The sequence below is a fragment of the Dipodomys ordii genome, unplaced genomic scaffold (assembly GCF_000151885.1).
Source record: "Dipodomys ordii isolate 6190 unplaced genomic scaffold, Dord_2.0 Scaffold55, whole genome shotgun sequence".
Taxonomy (NCBI): domain Eukaryota; kingdom Metazoa; phylum Chordata; class Mammalia; order Rodentia; family Heteromyidae; genus Dipodomys; species Dipodomys ordii.
This window is the reverse complement of record NW_012267271.1, coordinates 1,051,557-1,067,083: the sequence shown is the minus strand read 5'-3', so window position 1 is coordinate 1,067,083 and position 15,527 is coordinate 1,051,557. Positions and strand designations below refer to the sequence as shown.

The 15,527-nt window shown below is 38.4% G+C and overlaps 1 protein-coding gene across 1 annotated transcript in view; it reads left to right on the top strand.

The window, feature by feature from the left end:
• Nucleotides 1-15,527, top strand: part of Dennd1a (DENN/MADD domain containing 1A) — a 445,652-nt gene that overhangs the window by 103,891 nt on the left and 326,234 nt on the right. Inside the window, exon 5 of the mRNA XM_013021256.1 lies at nucleotides 6,617-6,736. Coding sequence (XP_012876710.1) covers nucleotides 6,617-6,736 — 120 coding nt within the window. The remainder of the gene's footprint in view (nucleotides 1-6,616; nucleotides 6,737-15,527) is intronic.

Sequence of the window (15,527 nt, the reverse complement as noted above, 5' to 3'; positions counted from 1 at the left end):
TCCCACTTCTTGGGCTACTGATTGACACACTTCAACTTATTCCTCATTGCCTTTTCAGTCTCTCTTGCTTCTGTTGTCAAGTAGAGCTGTTCCTATCAAAGTCAACTACATCCTTGCATTGTTCAGTGCAATAGATGTCTTTTCTCATCTTGATGCATCAGTACTGTTGACATCTCTTTCCTTTTTGTTCTTTCTCATAGATCGGTTTTTCTTTGAAGATCACCTCTACTCATCCTCTCTCACTTGATGTTTCTGTGAATGAGTGATTGAGTGTTGAATGCTCTCCTGTTTTTCTGTGCTCTTTTCGTTAAAGTGATCTTTTTGCCACTCTGATAAATACCATCTTTGTGTAGATGACTTCGAAATTGATAGCTCCAAACAAATGTTTCTTCTGATTTCCTAAGAACAACCAACTCTGTACTTGAGATTGCAATATAAATTTTTTACAGGCTTCTCAGACTTAACACACTAGAGCTCTTGACTATCTCATTTAAACTTCTTAAGCCTTTCCTGTTATCAGATGGTAGTCTACTCTCCTTTCATGTGCCCCCACCTTCACCCCTAATTCTTAGTTCATCTTTTACTTATACCTGTTGTCCAAAACTTGAATTGTCTACCCTTCTCCATTTCTAATCTTATTTACAGTACTGCAGTAGCCTCTTAATCATTTCCTCTGCTCCTACTCTACATTCTTTCAAATTATTCTTATGTGAATCAGATCTAATTTTTGAAACCATGAGCCTGATTGTGCTTTTCTCTTGACTAAAGCCAGTCAGTGGATTTTCATTACCTTTATCTGGTCCCCTCCCCCATCCCTAGGTTCTCATTCTTTTTTTTTTTTTTTGGTTCCAGTCTTGGGGCCTGAACTCTGGGCCTGGGTGCTGTCCCTCAGCTCTTCAGCTCAAGGCTAGCACTCTACCACATGAGCCACAGCGCCACTTCTGGCTTTTTTCTTTTTGGTTATGTGGTGCTGAGGAATCGAACCCAGGGCCTCATACATGCAAGGCAAGCGCTCAACCACTGAGCCACCTTCCCAGCCCCTAGGTTCTCATTCTTAATGAGGCATTCTGCATGATCTGATGGCCACTTTATGTAGCTTACTTTTTGTTGTTGTTGCAGGACCAGGACTTCACCTTGGTACCTGACGCTTTGCTCATTGGCTGGCACTCTACAGACTGAGCCACGCCTCCAACTCCTATGTAGCTTACGTTATGTGATACCACTATATGCTGTTGGGATAGTATCTGTGCTTCAGCTGTACATGCTATCTTTTTCATTCCGTGAACATGTCTGGCTCTTTCCAGCTCACAGAATCTTTGCACAGCTTTTCTCTCTGCCTGAAATACCTAGTCCTTTGTTCCTTGAGTAGCTCCTTGAGTAGCTGCTTCATCCCATCCTTTAGGTGAAGATTGTTGTCATTCCTGAGAAACTATATCTGATCACATTATCTCAGTCAGGTTTCTCCTTTTTCTGCCATTTTCTTCTGTCTTGGTGCTTCTTTGGTTTTGTAATACTATTACAATCAGATTTTTGGGTATATTTATGATTCCAACTAGATAATGAACTTTACAAGGGCAGGATCTCCATTTATAATATCAGCATTGCATATCCAGCACGTTATAGTACTTGTATAATTGGAGCTCATTTTGCAAAATGGTTAAGCTTAACATGAGACTGACATATAAAATTTCATTTCTCACTAGAAGATTAGACCCAAACTCCCTATCCACATATGCCAGGCTGTTCATACAGTGGACCTGTAAACAACTTCAAGACTAAGCCAAATGCTGCTGGGTAACTTTCCATAGCAAACAGACATTTTTGAGGCAGCATGAAGTCTAGTCTTGGTTTGAATAGTCATTACTTTTCTCCCTTATATTCCATATGTGCCTAACTAAGCATGGGAAAAACATCTAAGGATCATCTGGATTGGAACCTGATCTCTTGGTTTATTTCTGATGATACTCAAGTTTGATTTCTGTAGCTTGGCAAGAAGTACAATCAATTTTGCTGAGACAGCCCATCTGCATTCTTCACATACTTTTGGTTCCTTAAACTGAAGTGAAACTTCTTGGGGAAGTTTCCTTTGGGTTTAGTACAACATGTTGGAAGGAAAGTCATTCAACTAAAGGTTTGGCCAGGTTTTTGTCCTAGTCCTAATTACTTTGGAAGACAAAACCCTACATCTCAGTTTTCCCATCTATGAAAAATGGGAATTGGTTGAAGTGGTTTCTAAAGTTCCTTTTAATTTAATCATTATAGAATCTCTGATTCCTGTAGAAATTATGGATGCTGATATTGTAAGGAAGGCCAAAAACTACAACCTTTCAGGAAGCAGGCTCATATTATGGGATACAGCATACTTTCCCATAGACTACCTCAGCAGATAGAGAAAGAATGACAGATTACTCATAGATTCAGGATACTTCAAGTTAACCTTTGTTTCCCTGCCCCTTACAGACTTAGTTTATTGAAAAATGGCCAAGGGAAAGTATTTTGGAGTCAATTGATTTTGTGTTTTTGATGACTTATACTTCAGGAGGAGTCCATTAAGAATAAGAAGTGCTTTTTAGTGGGGCGCCTGGGGCTCGCGTCTGTCATCCTAGCCACTCAGGAAGCTGAGATCTGAGGATTGTGGTTCAAACCAGCCTGGGCAGTAAAGTCTTTGAGACTATTATCTCCAATTAACCATCAGAAAACCTGAACTGGTGCTGTGGCTCAAAGTAGTAGAGCTTAGCTCTGAGTGCAGAAGCTCAGGGATGGCACCCAGGCCCTAAATTTAAGCCTAACAACAGACCAAAAAAAAAAAAAAGTGTCTTCTAAGCTGTGGCTTTGCCTCTGCTCCCTAAGTTTTTCACTTTAATGCCAATGTGGGTCATTTGGTCTTCCAGAGGACTATCCTTACTTGAAAAAAATGCACAGATAAGACATTCATGGAGGGGCTAGGAAGGTGGCTCAGTGGTAGAGTGCTTGCCTTGCATGCATGAGGCCCTGGGTTCGATTCTTCAGCACCACATATGCAGAAAAAGCTGGAAGTGGCGCTTTGGCTCAAGTGGTAGGGCGCTAGCCTTGAGCAGAATTGCTGAGGGACAGTGCTCAGGCCCAGAGTTCAGGCCCCACGACCAACAAAACAAAACAAAACAAAAAAGACATTCATGGAGACTATAAAGCACTATCAGGAAGATTCTTTGTAAATGCATGATTTTAATGTGAGTTTTACATTTTTATTCCCTTAGCAACAGCTTACCTACCTTTTATTCATGATTCTGTCCTTTATACTAAGGTGCTATCCCAAATAACTCCAAATATTCTCCAAATAACTCTTTGAGTTGTATGGTATTCTAGGTGAAGAAACAAAGGTATTTATTGGCTGTAAGTAACTTGCTAACTGAAGGCTTAGTTAGCAGTGACTGAGTTGGGCTTCAAACCTAGGATGTAAGTAATGAATTTTTCTTTTAGCCTAAAAAGCTTTTTTTTTTTTTTTCTTATAGCTAAAAAGCAGTGAAAACTGCTTTTCTTTTCTTCTTTCTTTTTTGGGGGTATGTTTTTGCAAATTCTTGGTCCTGAACAGGGTCTGGGTGTTGTCACTGAGCTTTTTCTCTGAAGGCTAGTGTTCTACCACTTGAGCCACAGAGCCACTTCTGGCTTTTTGGTGGTTATTGCAGATAATAGTCTCATGTGCTTGACTGCTCGGTCTGGCTTCAAACTGCAATCTTCAGATTGCATGCTTTTGAATAGCTAGGATTATGGGTGTGAGCCACTGGTACCCAGCAGTGTTCAGCATTTTTAATGGCAATTTAAAGATAGTAGGAAATTAATGACAGCCAATTTACAAGTCATATGTCTTTTTCCTAGAGATCTTGCATGTTTTCTTTTCATCTAGTTCTATCAATAGCCTTCTTTTCTAGGATGCTTCTCAGAAGAATATTCATTTTATGCATTCTAGTGAAATCAAACCCTAAGGTAAAAATAATGAACAGTTATATTTGGTATTATCACATAGTAGTATTTCTTAAGTGATGTTAATTGTAAGACTCATCTAGACCTGCTGCTTTAAATATTTTAATAAAAACAAGTTTTTCCTCCCCCATTGAGGCCTACTTTCCTCCACATCACTTTAATTATGTGAACCAGAATCCTGTTTCTCACACATCTTCAGTTCTCAACCTTGTTAAAACTAATCATATAATCCCCCTTTAAAACATAGTATTAAATCACCATAGTAACACAGTATCCAAGCTTTATAGATAAAACATAACAGCCATAAGAAGGTAGCGTTTGGTGTCCCCTTGACAGCTCTATAACTTTTATGGAAATGTGTTCCTTCTCTTGGTTGTGTAAGGTGGAGGGATAGCATTACTTACACCTGCTTTATTACCATGTTGCTTTTAAATTGCCACCTTGTGTTTGTTCACCTTCCTACTTAAATAAGGAGTGTGGAACACTTCTTTCTGAATTATTTTCCTCTACTCTCTAACCACTCTCCAAGGCATGAAAATGTTTCCTTAAAAATAATTAGGTAGGGCCCTTGACCTTTGTACTGGGGTACTTTGACTATCCTTTTAATATTAATTCTCTTAGGTGGTGTGTAAAGGAGAGTTTTAGAAAGAAAATCTACCCTCTATTTGAATACTTAATTTATATCATATCCAAAGATTTAATAAGAATCTTGGAAAGTCCTAGTAAGCCATGCTTTTTATTTCCACTTAAAATTTATATACTAAACTATAGGTGCTAGCCTCAATTTGAATATTTTACTGATTTGACTATTTTACAATTTGAGTTAACTTTAAAAATACAATATATGTACAATACTAGTTGATTAATTGCTAGAGTAATTCAATTTCAAATTCTAAAATATTACTGTAAATTTATGTGTTAGAATTTGGAATATGGGTTCTTTTTTCTCTTTACTTTTCTCCTTCCTTCCTCTCCCTCTCCCTCTCTCCCTCCCTCCTTCTCTCTGCCTCTCTCTCTCTCCTTCTCTCTGCCTCTCTCCCTCCTTCTCTCTCCCTCTCTCCCTCTCTCTCTTCCCTTTTTCTTTCTTTCATGCTCTACTGCTTGAGCCACAGCTCCACTTACAGCTTTTTGGTGGTTGATTGAAAATAAGGGTTTCACTAACTTTCTTGCTTGAGATGGCTTCAAATTGTGAACCTCAGGTCTGGGTAGCTAGGATTATAAATTTGAAACACCAGTACCTGGCTCAAATGTATTAAAATTTTTTAAGAATTGAATGTAAACTATCTATAAATTGATTAAGTAGCAGATTTTAAAGTGTTTTGTTACTTTTGAAAGAGAATTTCTAGATTAATATGTTCATTATTTTTACGTTAGTGTTTGATTTTACTAAAATACATTATATGCTTTTTAATTATTTAATACTATTATATATTGCTTTAATGTAAACTATACATAAAAATCTATACAAAAATTATACGAAAAAGGAATATGTGATATTATATGGTTTATATTATAGTGTAATAGTGTATTTTTACCAGAAATGTATGGCTTTAAAAAAAAAAGTCTTTGCTTAAGACTTTTTTTCTTTTTTTGGTCAGTTGTGGGGCTTGAACTCTGGGCCTGGGTGCTGTCCCTCAGCTTTTCAGCTCAAGGCTAGCACTCTACTACTTGAGCCACAGTACCACTTCCAGTTTTTTGGTGGTTTATTGGAGATAACAGTCTCATGGACTTTCCTGCTTCGGCTGGCTTTGAACCATGATCCTCAGATCTCAGCCTCCTGAGTAGCTAGGATTACAGGCATGAGCCGCCAGCACCTGGCTTGTTTCTATTTTTTTTTTTATTACATTGTGATGTTTAACATTTTGGTACCTCTGTCCTCTGAAACTTGTCCACATAAACTTAGAAATTGTGAAAGATAGAGGAATTTAGGATAACAACATCTATTCTTGCTCTCTTTGCTCACCAGTTTGAATACCAGCTTGTCCTCTTAGTGATTCTGTTAACTTGATTACTTTCCAAATCTATTTTTTTCCTTCAGTATCCTTTTCTATAGCACATGAATGTCACTGAATTTCCTGGGTAGTGGTGAGATATACGAGATGGATGGTGTGTACTTCAAATGTCTTACCTATAGCTGGGGCATAGAAGATAATTGAATTCTGCTGCTGTGGTAACTTGTAGTTTTTAAACTAGAGAGTTAGTCAGGTGTGTGTTAGTCACAGCACGCTGGTGGAGTGCCACTGGAGTCAGAGCAAGACTAAAAATACAGCTTTTTGCTGCTTAACTAGCTGACTTGAGGCAATGTTTGTCCTTGTCCTTTCTTTGTATTATGCATGAGGTGGGTAGAATGTTCTTTTCAGGATTGGTGGTTGTTAACCAAGCCACCTCAGGGCCTGAACTCAGTAAGTGGAAGGTATGAAATACTGATTAGTTTGATGTTCGGGGATCACCCAAACAGACTGCTTCCTAGTTGTTTCTTCCCCGCTGTCTCTTTCCTTCTCTCCTCCCCCTTCCGCTGAAGTAAAATTTAAACTTATTTATGAAGAATTTCACTTTAAGAGGAAATGTTACCAGTTCAATGACTTGTGGTGATTAGATACTTTATCAAGAAACTTAGTGAGTGTTCATTTCTCTCTTTGTTCTGTCTTTACTACAGCCTCACAGTTAGCCAAGTTGGCCAAAACTTCACATTCGTGCTCACTGACATTGACAGCAAACAGAGATTTGGGTTCTGCCGCTTATCTTCAGGAGCCAAGAGCTGCTTCTGTATCTTAAGGTAAGGGGGAAAAAGCTTTGGCTATTGGCTGGTTCTACAAAACAATGTCAGTTTTTGTGCTGTTCTTTAATTAAGTTTTCCAGCTGTTCTTTTTTATTGTCCTATCTGTTTCCCATAAGTCACTGCATTTGGGGAGAAGGACTTTCCAGTGTTGCTCTTGCACTTGAAGCTCTGCAGATAATTGTATTTATGTATTTGTCTCACATCCCTTGGATCGGAAGAGCTGTTGCTCCTGAGTAGTGGAAGCTGAGAGTCAGTTTCTCCTCCTGTTATCTGGAGCTGTCAGAAATTAGCCTGTCTAACTTTTCTGTGGACATTTTGTGTATGCAAAGTATGTGTCTAGCTCAAGATGTCTTGCAGATGCTGATTGTGGCCTCCTTGAAGTAGCATCCTTATCCCCTTGGGGTCAGTGAGTACATAACTGCTTCCCAAGTTTGCCTCAAAAGAGATTGCAGAAAAAAGCAGAGTCCTGTAAGAAAGTTTCCTCAGGTCCTCTGAAATCCCCTTCACACACCAGAGCAACACTTGCTTAATGTTTTGTTTCCTCCTGCTAGAGAGGTAAGGCGTTGTTCTGGGGTGGAAGGAGGTGTGGAAATCCGATTTTGGAGCTTCTGGCTCTGTGGGCTCCTGCTGGGCACCTCCTGAGGGGGAGGTAAAGGCATCCCACACGCTTTCCCTGCATCTGCCTTATTTAAGTAGGTGTCAGGGGGGCCTGCCTCCTGTCTCTCTCTGCTCATGTGGAGCAGCCTGAGCAGGACAGCAGGGAGGCGCCCATGACAAAACCCGGGCCTAGGCATGGGCTTGGGGCTGGGGATAAAAGGCCAGACCCTCTGTGGATTCCAGAAAGGCTAGTTCTCTGCTGTAGTAGTCTATATGTTTGCTTCATCTCACCAAAAAAAGACTCTTCCTCCAGTTCCCCAAATGCACATACCACACACAACATAAAATAAGAAGGGCTGACTTGAGAAGTTTCTTTGTTCACGAACTGTCAGTCTAGACTGGGACACATTTGCATTTCTCTATACAAATCTCATCATCTTTTCTACACCTAGCATAGCATTTGTAGTCTGAGCCCTGGAGGCCATCTGTGCAGAGCCCTCAGGGAGGGGTTGAACTGGCTACCTGGGAGATGAATGTGTTCAGCTGTTCTCAAGCAGTGTCTGCTTAAGAACAGGCCCATGCACTGCCTGCCCAGGGGAATAGTCTTGCATGTCAACAATTACTTACTTTTTGATTTAATGTTACCTTTAAAAATTTCCCTTTCTTTATGAAGAGAAATTTAACTTCCATTTTTGGCCGTTACATTTCAGTCTTGACCATAACTGCGAATTTATTTTGCTTATTTGGGGGTAGAATTTTACTCTAGCTCTTAGGATTTTGGGAAGAGTCATTCTAGTATTATTTTGGATTACAATTTCTTTATTTCTTAACTGGAGTGCATGTCTGTGTGTATGTAAGTGATTAAAACTGGCCCTGTAACATCATTCAGAAAATTAGTGGGAGGGGAAAACTTCATTTAAAAAATTAAATTTAATAGACTGAGGATGAAGCTTTTTGGTACTATGTGCTTAGCATGTTTAAGGACTTGGGTGATTCCCAGCACCACCAATAATCAAATGAATAAATAGAAAATTGTCTTCCTCTGATTCTGGTGTCTGATTTTGTGTGCCTGTTCAGGTCATGGATTTTGTATTGGTGTGAAGCCAGTTGAGCAGCCTTTGTGCTGTCAAAATTTAGGATATAAAATAGCAGCAATTGGTATGTCTTCTCTCTGTTAGCCCAGAGCAAAATTTGATGGGTTAATTTATTTGTTTGTCAGCCTTAACTGAATGCCTACTATTAGGTAGTCTCTGCTCTTGAAGAGTTTCCAGATTAGCTGGTGAGATGGATAGGCACACAACAGTGTTACTATATATAATCCATGGGATGATGCCAAGGTGTAGTATCTTCTTACTGTTGACTTTCTAGTGCCCCAGGATAGTGACAGTGATAGTTAAAGATAGAGTCTTGTATGAATTCTGGAACACACATGTTATGGGTAGTTAACATGAAGAGGAAATTCTCTATCTTACCCTGCATAAGATACATGTGGCAATTCCTCTCTTTGGTTTAGAAGCACTGCTAGATTGAGAGTAGCATATACATGGAATGGTCTACTGTTGGCTGAATGTCCAGTGTTGAATAGAGAGCTCTGCCTAGCTATGAAAGGTAGGTAGTTGCTGGATAGGTTGTTAATATTATCCTTTTTTGCTACTTAGTCTCCATTCTTGCTTCAAATGCTTTCCCTTATGTCTTGAGACCCATTCACCGTTTACAGTGAGCCTAGTGCTGCAACTCAAATCTGTACATAAGCTACCTCTACTTCTGCTTTCTATCCTTCCCATGAAGGATGTCACTCCCAACAGTGGCATCTGTGCAAACATCACCTTTATTGTTCCCAAATTTATCTTTTTTGAATCTATTTCTGCCTGCTCTCCCAAGTTTATATACTTTGTGATATATGTACTATATGATCCACTCATTGTACCTTCTCTGCCTTCCTACATGTACTTGTCTTTCCAAAGTAGGCCTCCCTTGGCAGAAATCATCATTCTTTTTTTCTGGCAGACTTTAGTTTTTCAATTATAATTTTGTTCTACCTTTCTTTTTCTCCTTTTAGGTAGTTAGCCTTTATAGATAACTTACAGGGATAGGTCTTCCTATCTCTTGCATGTTGAGTACTGCTTGACCAAGATACTGTGTGCCTGGTCTTTAGAGAAAGCTAGATACATGTAGAATGAAAGGATAGGTTACAGAAGGCTTTGAATGAGAGGAGGGTAGCTATTATGGGACATAAGTTCAAAGAGAACAATAAAATGCAGAAAGATGGTTTGTATTACTAAGCTCATTTCAAACAGTTAACAACTGTACCTTTCAATCTCTGAAGGGAGGTCCAATGTGTAATGACAGCCATTGTGTATAGCTAAGACTAGATCATCGATGTTATAAAATTTAAACTTAATTTCATGATGAAAAATTCTTAAACACCCTTTATACAATATAACTTACTAAGTTTATATTTTCTGTTCCCCGCACTAGAATGTAGGCTCCATGAAGGCTGAAAAGTTTGGTTTTCCCTTTTGAAAGAAAGTCATACTATGTAGCCCAGGTGGCCTTGAACTTTTTATCCTCCTATAATCCCAAGAGCTGAGATTACAAGAATACATCATCATGCTGGACTCAAAGCTGAGTTCTTCCTGGTCCTCAACAGCTATCAAAGAATATCTGGCATGTTATAGGCACTTAATAATACTAGCTATATGAAGGAATGAATCCCTGAGAAATAAGCATGGGTTTATTTAAAACAAAAATTTTAAGTGAGGTTGAACTCTTGTCATTAGCTAACCTTGAAAGAAATGTACTAGAGTATAATAAATACATTGTATTAACACAAATACTACTATAAAGTCAAATGCATTATTTTCTACCACATTAACTTGTTCCCATCATTAAAAGATCTTCCTTTTCCTTAAGATTCACTATAATATTATTGAGTTCCTGAATGGTAGTTAATACTAAATTTATAACACTAAGTAGGAGAACAATAGTTATGAATAGGCTAGTCAGTATTATAAAACCAGGAAAGTGAGAATATTTTAACAGTTTTAGATTATACCATTTGAGTATGATATATTAAACATGTTGATTTTAGTAATTTTGCACTGTCATACAACAAAATGACCTAGAACTGAAATTTTTTCATGGCTTCCAATTTTCCCAAATGGCATTCATTGAGTTCAAAAGTATAATGAAATATTCTGTCAGGTATACTTTAAGTTTTGAGTCAACAGAATGAGCATGAGAGTTCAACATCATAAAGTTGTTCAGTTGTTAAAAGAGATATATAATTGAATTTCTTTAGTCTTTAGAAAAGAATTTTATAGATAGTTGTATTCTATAATTTTCTTCAATATCTATATGGATCTTAGCTAAGCTCTTGAGAAAAGTTGAGTATTCTTATACTTATAACTATTCAGAATCTATTAGGCTTTTGAGAAGAAATAATTTTTCTTATCAAGATGTTATCTGAAATTCTTTCAAGTCTGTAACTTTTTTGATTGTCCAAAGATTTGAACTCAGGGCCTTGTACTAGTTTAGATTAGTTTTTTTTTATTCCATTAACAAGTGTCTGAGCAGCTACTATGTACCTGTAATAAGTAATATATAAATAACACTTGGTCTTTGGTTTTATCTCAAGTTCTCCCCGTCCCTCCCTCTATCCCTCTTTCCCTCTTATGCTAGTCCTGAGGCTTGAACTGTCCCTGAGCTCTTATGCCCAAGGCTAGTTCCCCCACTTTGAGCCACAGCTCTACTTCTAGTTTTCTGGTGGTTACTTGGAGATAAGAGTGTTAAAGACTTTCCTGTCCTGCTGGCTTTGAACTATGACCCTCAGATCCCAGCCTCCTGAGTAGCTAGGATTACAGGCATGGGCCACCAGTGCTCAGCTTTCAACTCCTCTTAATATACAAAGAAGATAGAAACCACTGTGGATAGACAGGCTACTTTTTTTTTTTGTCATTTGCCAAATCTCCCCAACTTTATTAATGAATTTAAAGCCATGTTCTGATCTCCTGTTTGAGTTGTCGTTCCTCATTCTGTGCTAGTTGCCATAAAGCATATAAATAAAAGTAGTGAGACTCTCTCTTTTCTAGTCCTTTCTGACCTCATGGCAGAAACAACCTTTGTATCCTCTTTTTATAGTAAAAATGGGACTTATTTTGACTGTAAACACAGAAAAGATCAGTTGCACATAGAAAGAAACTAAAAGTAATAATGATCTTGAGTTTAAGAACTTGTTGGCTTCCTTCTCTAGCTGATCCAGTGTTTTTTTAAACAACACGTAGAGTTCAAGAGAAATTCACAAGACCCATTTCCTCCAGCAGGTGTGGTGGCAGAAACCCCTTTGGATTGTGTTTGAGCTGCTTACGTTTAAAATAATAGTGTTTGAGGGGTGGGAGAGGGAGTTGAGAAGGAAGGCTATGGGGACAACTCCCAGATTGTTACCTTGAAAGCAGGTGCTGCTGAAATATTCCAGAACCAGATGGAATCTTCTATTCTGGTTTTAAGCTATTTATGGTTGTCTCGCCCGAGGGCACCCTGCCATACAAAACTGCACAACCTGATGTTTGAGAGCAGTTTGAGCATCAAAGCTGGGGCTCCTCAGGGAGAAATCAGCTTTCCTTCACAGCACCCTAAAGGCCTCTCTGGAAACCTGGATCTTTTAGTGTACTGAGTGGAGGACTTTTTCCTGCCTCTCTAGCGCTTCTGTCTCTGCAGCTGCCTGATGTCTTTTTAATTCTTTCTCTTAAAAATGAGATGAGTACTATATCCCTCTCACTGTCTACATGGCCAGTTAAGAGGAGATCATGTTGCTGTACCCCTGGCCTGCTGTATTTTCACACATTGTGGGTCCTGGGATATGGTTTCTGTCAGAAGCCAAACTTATGGGATGGTCTGGGGTGGTCTGGGGTGGTCTGGGGTGGTCTGGTTTTGTAGGCCAAGGCCTTTTCTGAGCCCCTGAGGATTTTGCAGTACTACTTTGGGGAGGGGAGGTGGTACTTATAAGAATATCATTTTGTGGACAATTACCTTTTATTTTCTTAATTTAGAAAAGTAATAGTTGAAGCCAGGCCCTGGTAGCTTATGCCTGTAGTCCTAGCTACTCAGGAGGCTGAGATCTGAGGATTGTGCATCTCTTATCTCCAATGAACCACCAGAAAACTGGAAGTGGTGCTGTGGCTCAAGTGATGGAGTGCTAGCCTTGAGCTGAAGAGCTGAGGGACAGTGCCCGATGACCGCCCCCCCCCAAAAAAAAAGAGTAATGGTTGAGGAATTATGTACATTTCATTGTCATAAAGATGTCTTCATGCTTGGAAAAGCAATTCTCTGGGGAGCCACAATCTATCATAATAACAGATGATATAATTTAAAGAAAATCACCTTTGAAGTGACATAAAGAAATAAATAAACTAGACTCTTCTCTCCCAGTAACCTGCTGATGGAGGTAGATTTGAGTGTTGGAAGGATGGATGGACATTCAGAAAGATAGGTGTGTCTTCTGCAGTAGCAGAAGCTCACAGGCATGGGTGGCCAGCTTCTCACCATTTGCTGTGGGAAGGAGCTCTTGGGCTCCTCCTGCTCCTTTTCATAGTGGCAGTCTTCCCCCTGGTGACCTGAGGCTAGAGTGGTAGGGGTACTTAAAACTCTCAAGATGCTGGCTAGCAGACATTTTCCAGTTTGAGACTGAACAAGTTATAGCTAAATGAGAGGTATATTATTTCCTGCTCTTTTTTGGAAGCGTTTCCTTTGATTAATGCTCATGAAGCTTAGTACAGAACAGTAAATGGTACCACATTTAGAACTTTAGGAGGGAAGTTTTGTTTTGTTTTTCTTTCCCTCTATTTATACCTCATTCACCTTGCTACCTTTAGTGATTGCTGCTGATGGCTAATACTCCTATGTTGCCCTTTTTGGAGTTTGGCCAACTTAACTACAGAATATATGAAGGTATAAGAAGGAGTTAGCATGAATCAGTGTTCATTTAATATGCTTGGTGGTTTATGGAATTTCCATTTACATAGCAACCATATGAAATGACTTTATAGTATAAAGATACTAGAGTTGAGACACACACTCACATACACACAAGTGTGTGACCTTCCCTAATCTCATAGAGGAAAGTAATGTGGTTTTAGAATCCAAAGTCAAACTCAAAGCTTATACTTTCAATTCCAAATTTTATCTTCCTGCTATCACACATTTCATAAAGTTGTTTATCTTTCTCTCACAGTCTCTCTATATACATATATATGTATATTTGGCTATATATGTGTATATATATGTATACACATATATATGTATATAAAGTTATCTATCTATCTATCTATCTATCTATCTATCTATCTATCTATCTATCTATCTATCTATCTATCTATCTATCTATCTATCTATCTATCTAGTGAGAGAGAAAGAGAGAGAAAAAGAGCCTTTACAGAAAGAGCTCAGAGAGGAGCTTAATGAGCTTTCAGAAATAATGTGCTACAGTCTATCCTCTTTTAAGAAATTATGACCAATATGCATGTACTCATTACCTACCTTGTCTTTGTACAACTACTTAATAAATATTAAAAAAAAACCAAAGAAGTGATGAAATTGAATCCAAAATATTTTTGTCCCAAGTTCTTGATCTGATGGCAGTAGCAGTCTTTTGGTGCCTAATCTGAGGTTTTGTTCATGATATAGCAGTGTTCTTCCAACTCAGGAGAATGAGCTATAAGGCTACCTGGAGCTGCTGTTTTTTTGACTAGTAGCCCCCAATCAGCCCAAGTAGTTATATTCCCTTTTCTTGAGCCTCCTTAAAACCTATATATATAATTTGTGGGTTCTAAGATCTAGGCTGGTGCCATGGCTCAAGTGGTAGAATGCTTTTTCTAGCAAGTTCAAGGTCCTGAGTTCAAAGCCCAGTACTACCATAAAAGATAAAACATTAACTAAATATGTAAGTGAAAGAAAGAAACAAGGAAAGTAAAATATTCTATTTGAATCTGATTCAGGAAGTGTTTGAATAGAAAATCAGTAAAACCATGCCTGCTTTGGGAAAGAATCTTGAGAATTATATACAAGGGACCATTTGGAGAGACAGAAAAACACTTTGCAGATGAGGCCATAGGGCTTTTTGGTTAAGTTTGAGTGTCAACAGGTTTTCTTCGACCTCTCTACCAGTCAACTACTTTCCTTCAACAGCTACCACAAGCTTGCTCCATTTATCTGAACCATGTTTTTGTTTTTCACTGATCAGAAGATAGAAAAGAAAATACATTCCCCACCTAAAACTGCCCTTTGAATTTTAGCTTCCCTTTTACTTTAAAAGCAAGACAGAAGTGGGCATTGGTGGCTCATACCTGTAATCCTAGCTACTGAAGAAGCTAAGATATGAGCATCTTGGCTCGAAGCTGGACTGGGCAGGAGAGTTTATGCAAATGTATTTTTCTAAACAAAATTCACATTTTATTTAGATTGAAATAAACTACAAAACTGCTTTTCTTCACCAAAAATAACAGCAATCTTTTCTGTACAAACCACAAAATGTTTATTTTTATAGGTTTTTCTTATAAATTAAAACAAGGCAGTAATCACCAAAAAAAGATGGAAGCAGACAAGTCAGTTGCCTGTGTAGCTTGGCATGGATTCTGTCTTGACCGGGAAGCAAAGTGGTTAACAGTTACCTGTTGAAAAGCTTATGAAAATGTGGGCTAAGCAAAAGAATGTAAACAGTAGCCATCAGATATAAAGCCCAAAGGTCAAGCTCTTCCATTCAAACTCAACTGCAGCTTGTTCCTTTGATACACAACTCTTTTATCTCCACTAGAACTACTCAAAAAGCCTAAAGTGTAGCTCTGGCTCTTGTGATAGAGCGCTAGCCTTGTGCAAAAAGATTAGGGACAGCATCCAGGCCCTGAGTTCAAGCCCCAAGATTTACACTAAAAATTAAATAAATAAATAAATAGCAAATAAAAGCAAGATAGAATCTGAATTTAGGTTGTTGAGCTCTATTAGCGACTGGTTTGAGAAGCAACAAGAAACCTAACAACTTTCCCTCCTAGAAGACTGAAGTAATACTGTACTTCTATTCTGAAAAATCATTTTACCATCTGAAATTTGTAGATCCTCTAATTCTAACATTAAACTGTGAGCCTCTATTTTTAAGATGCTACTATTTTTGAGATTATAAAGATTTTCTTCCTCATTAAAG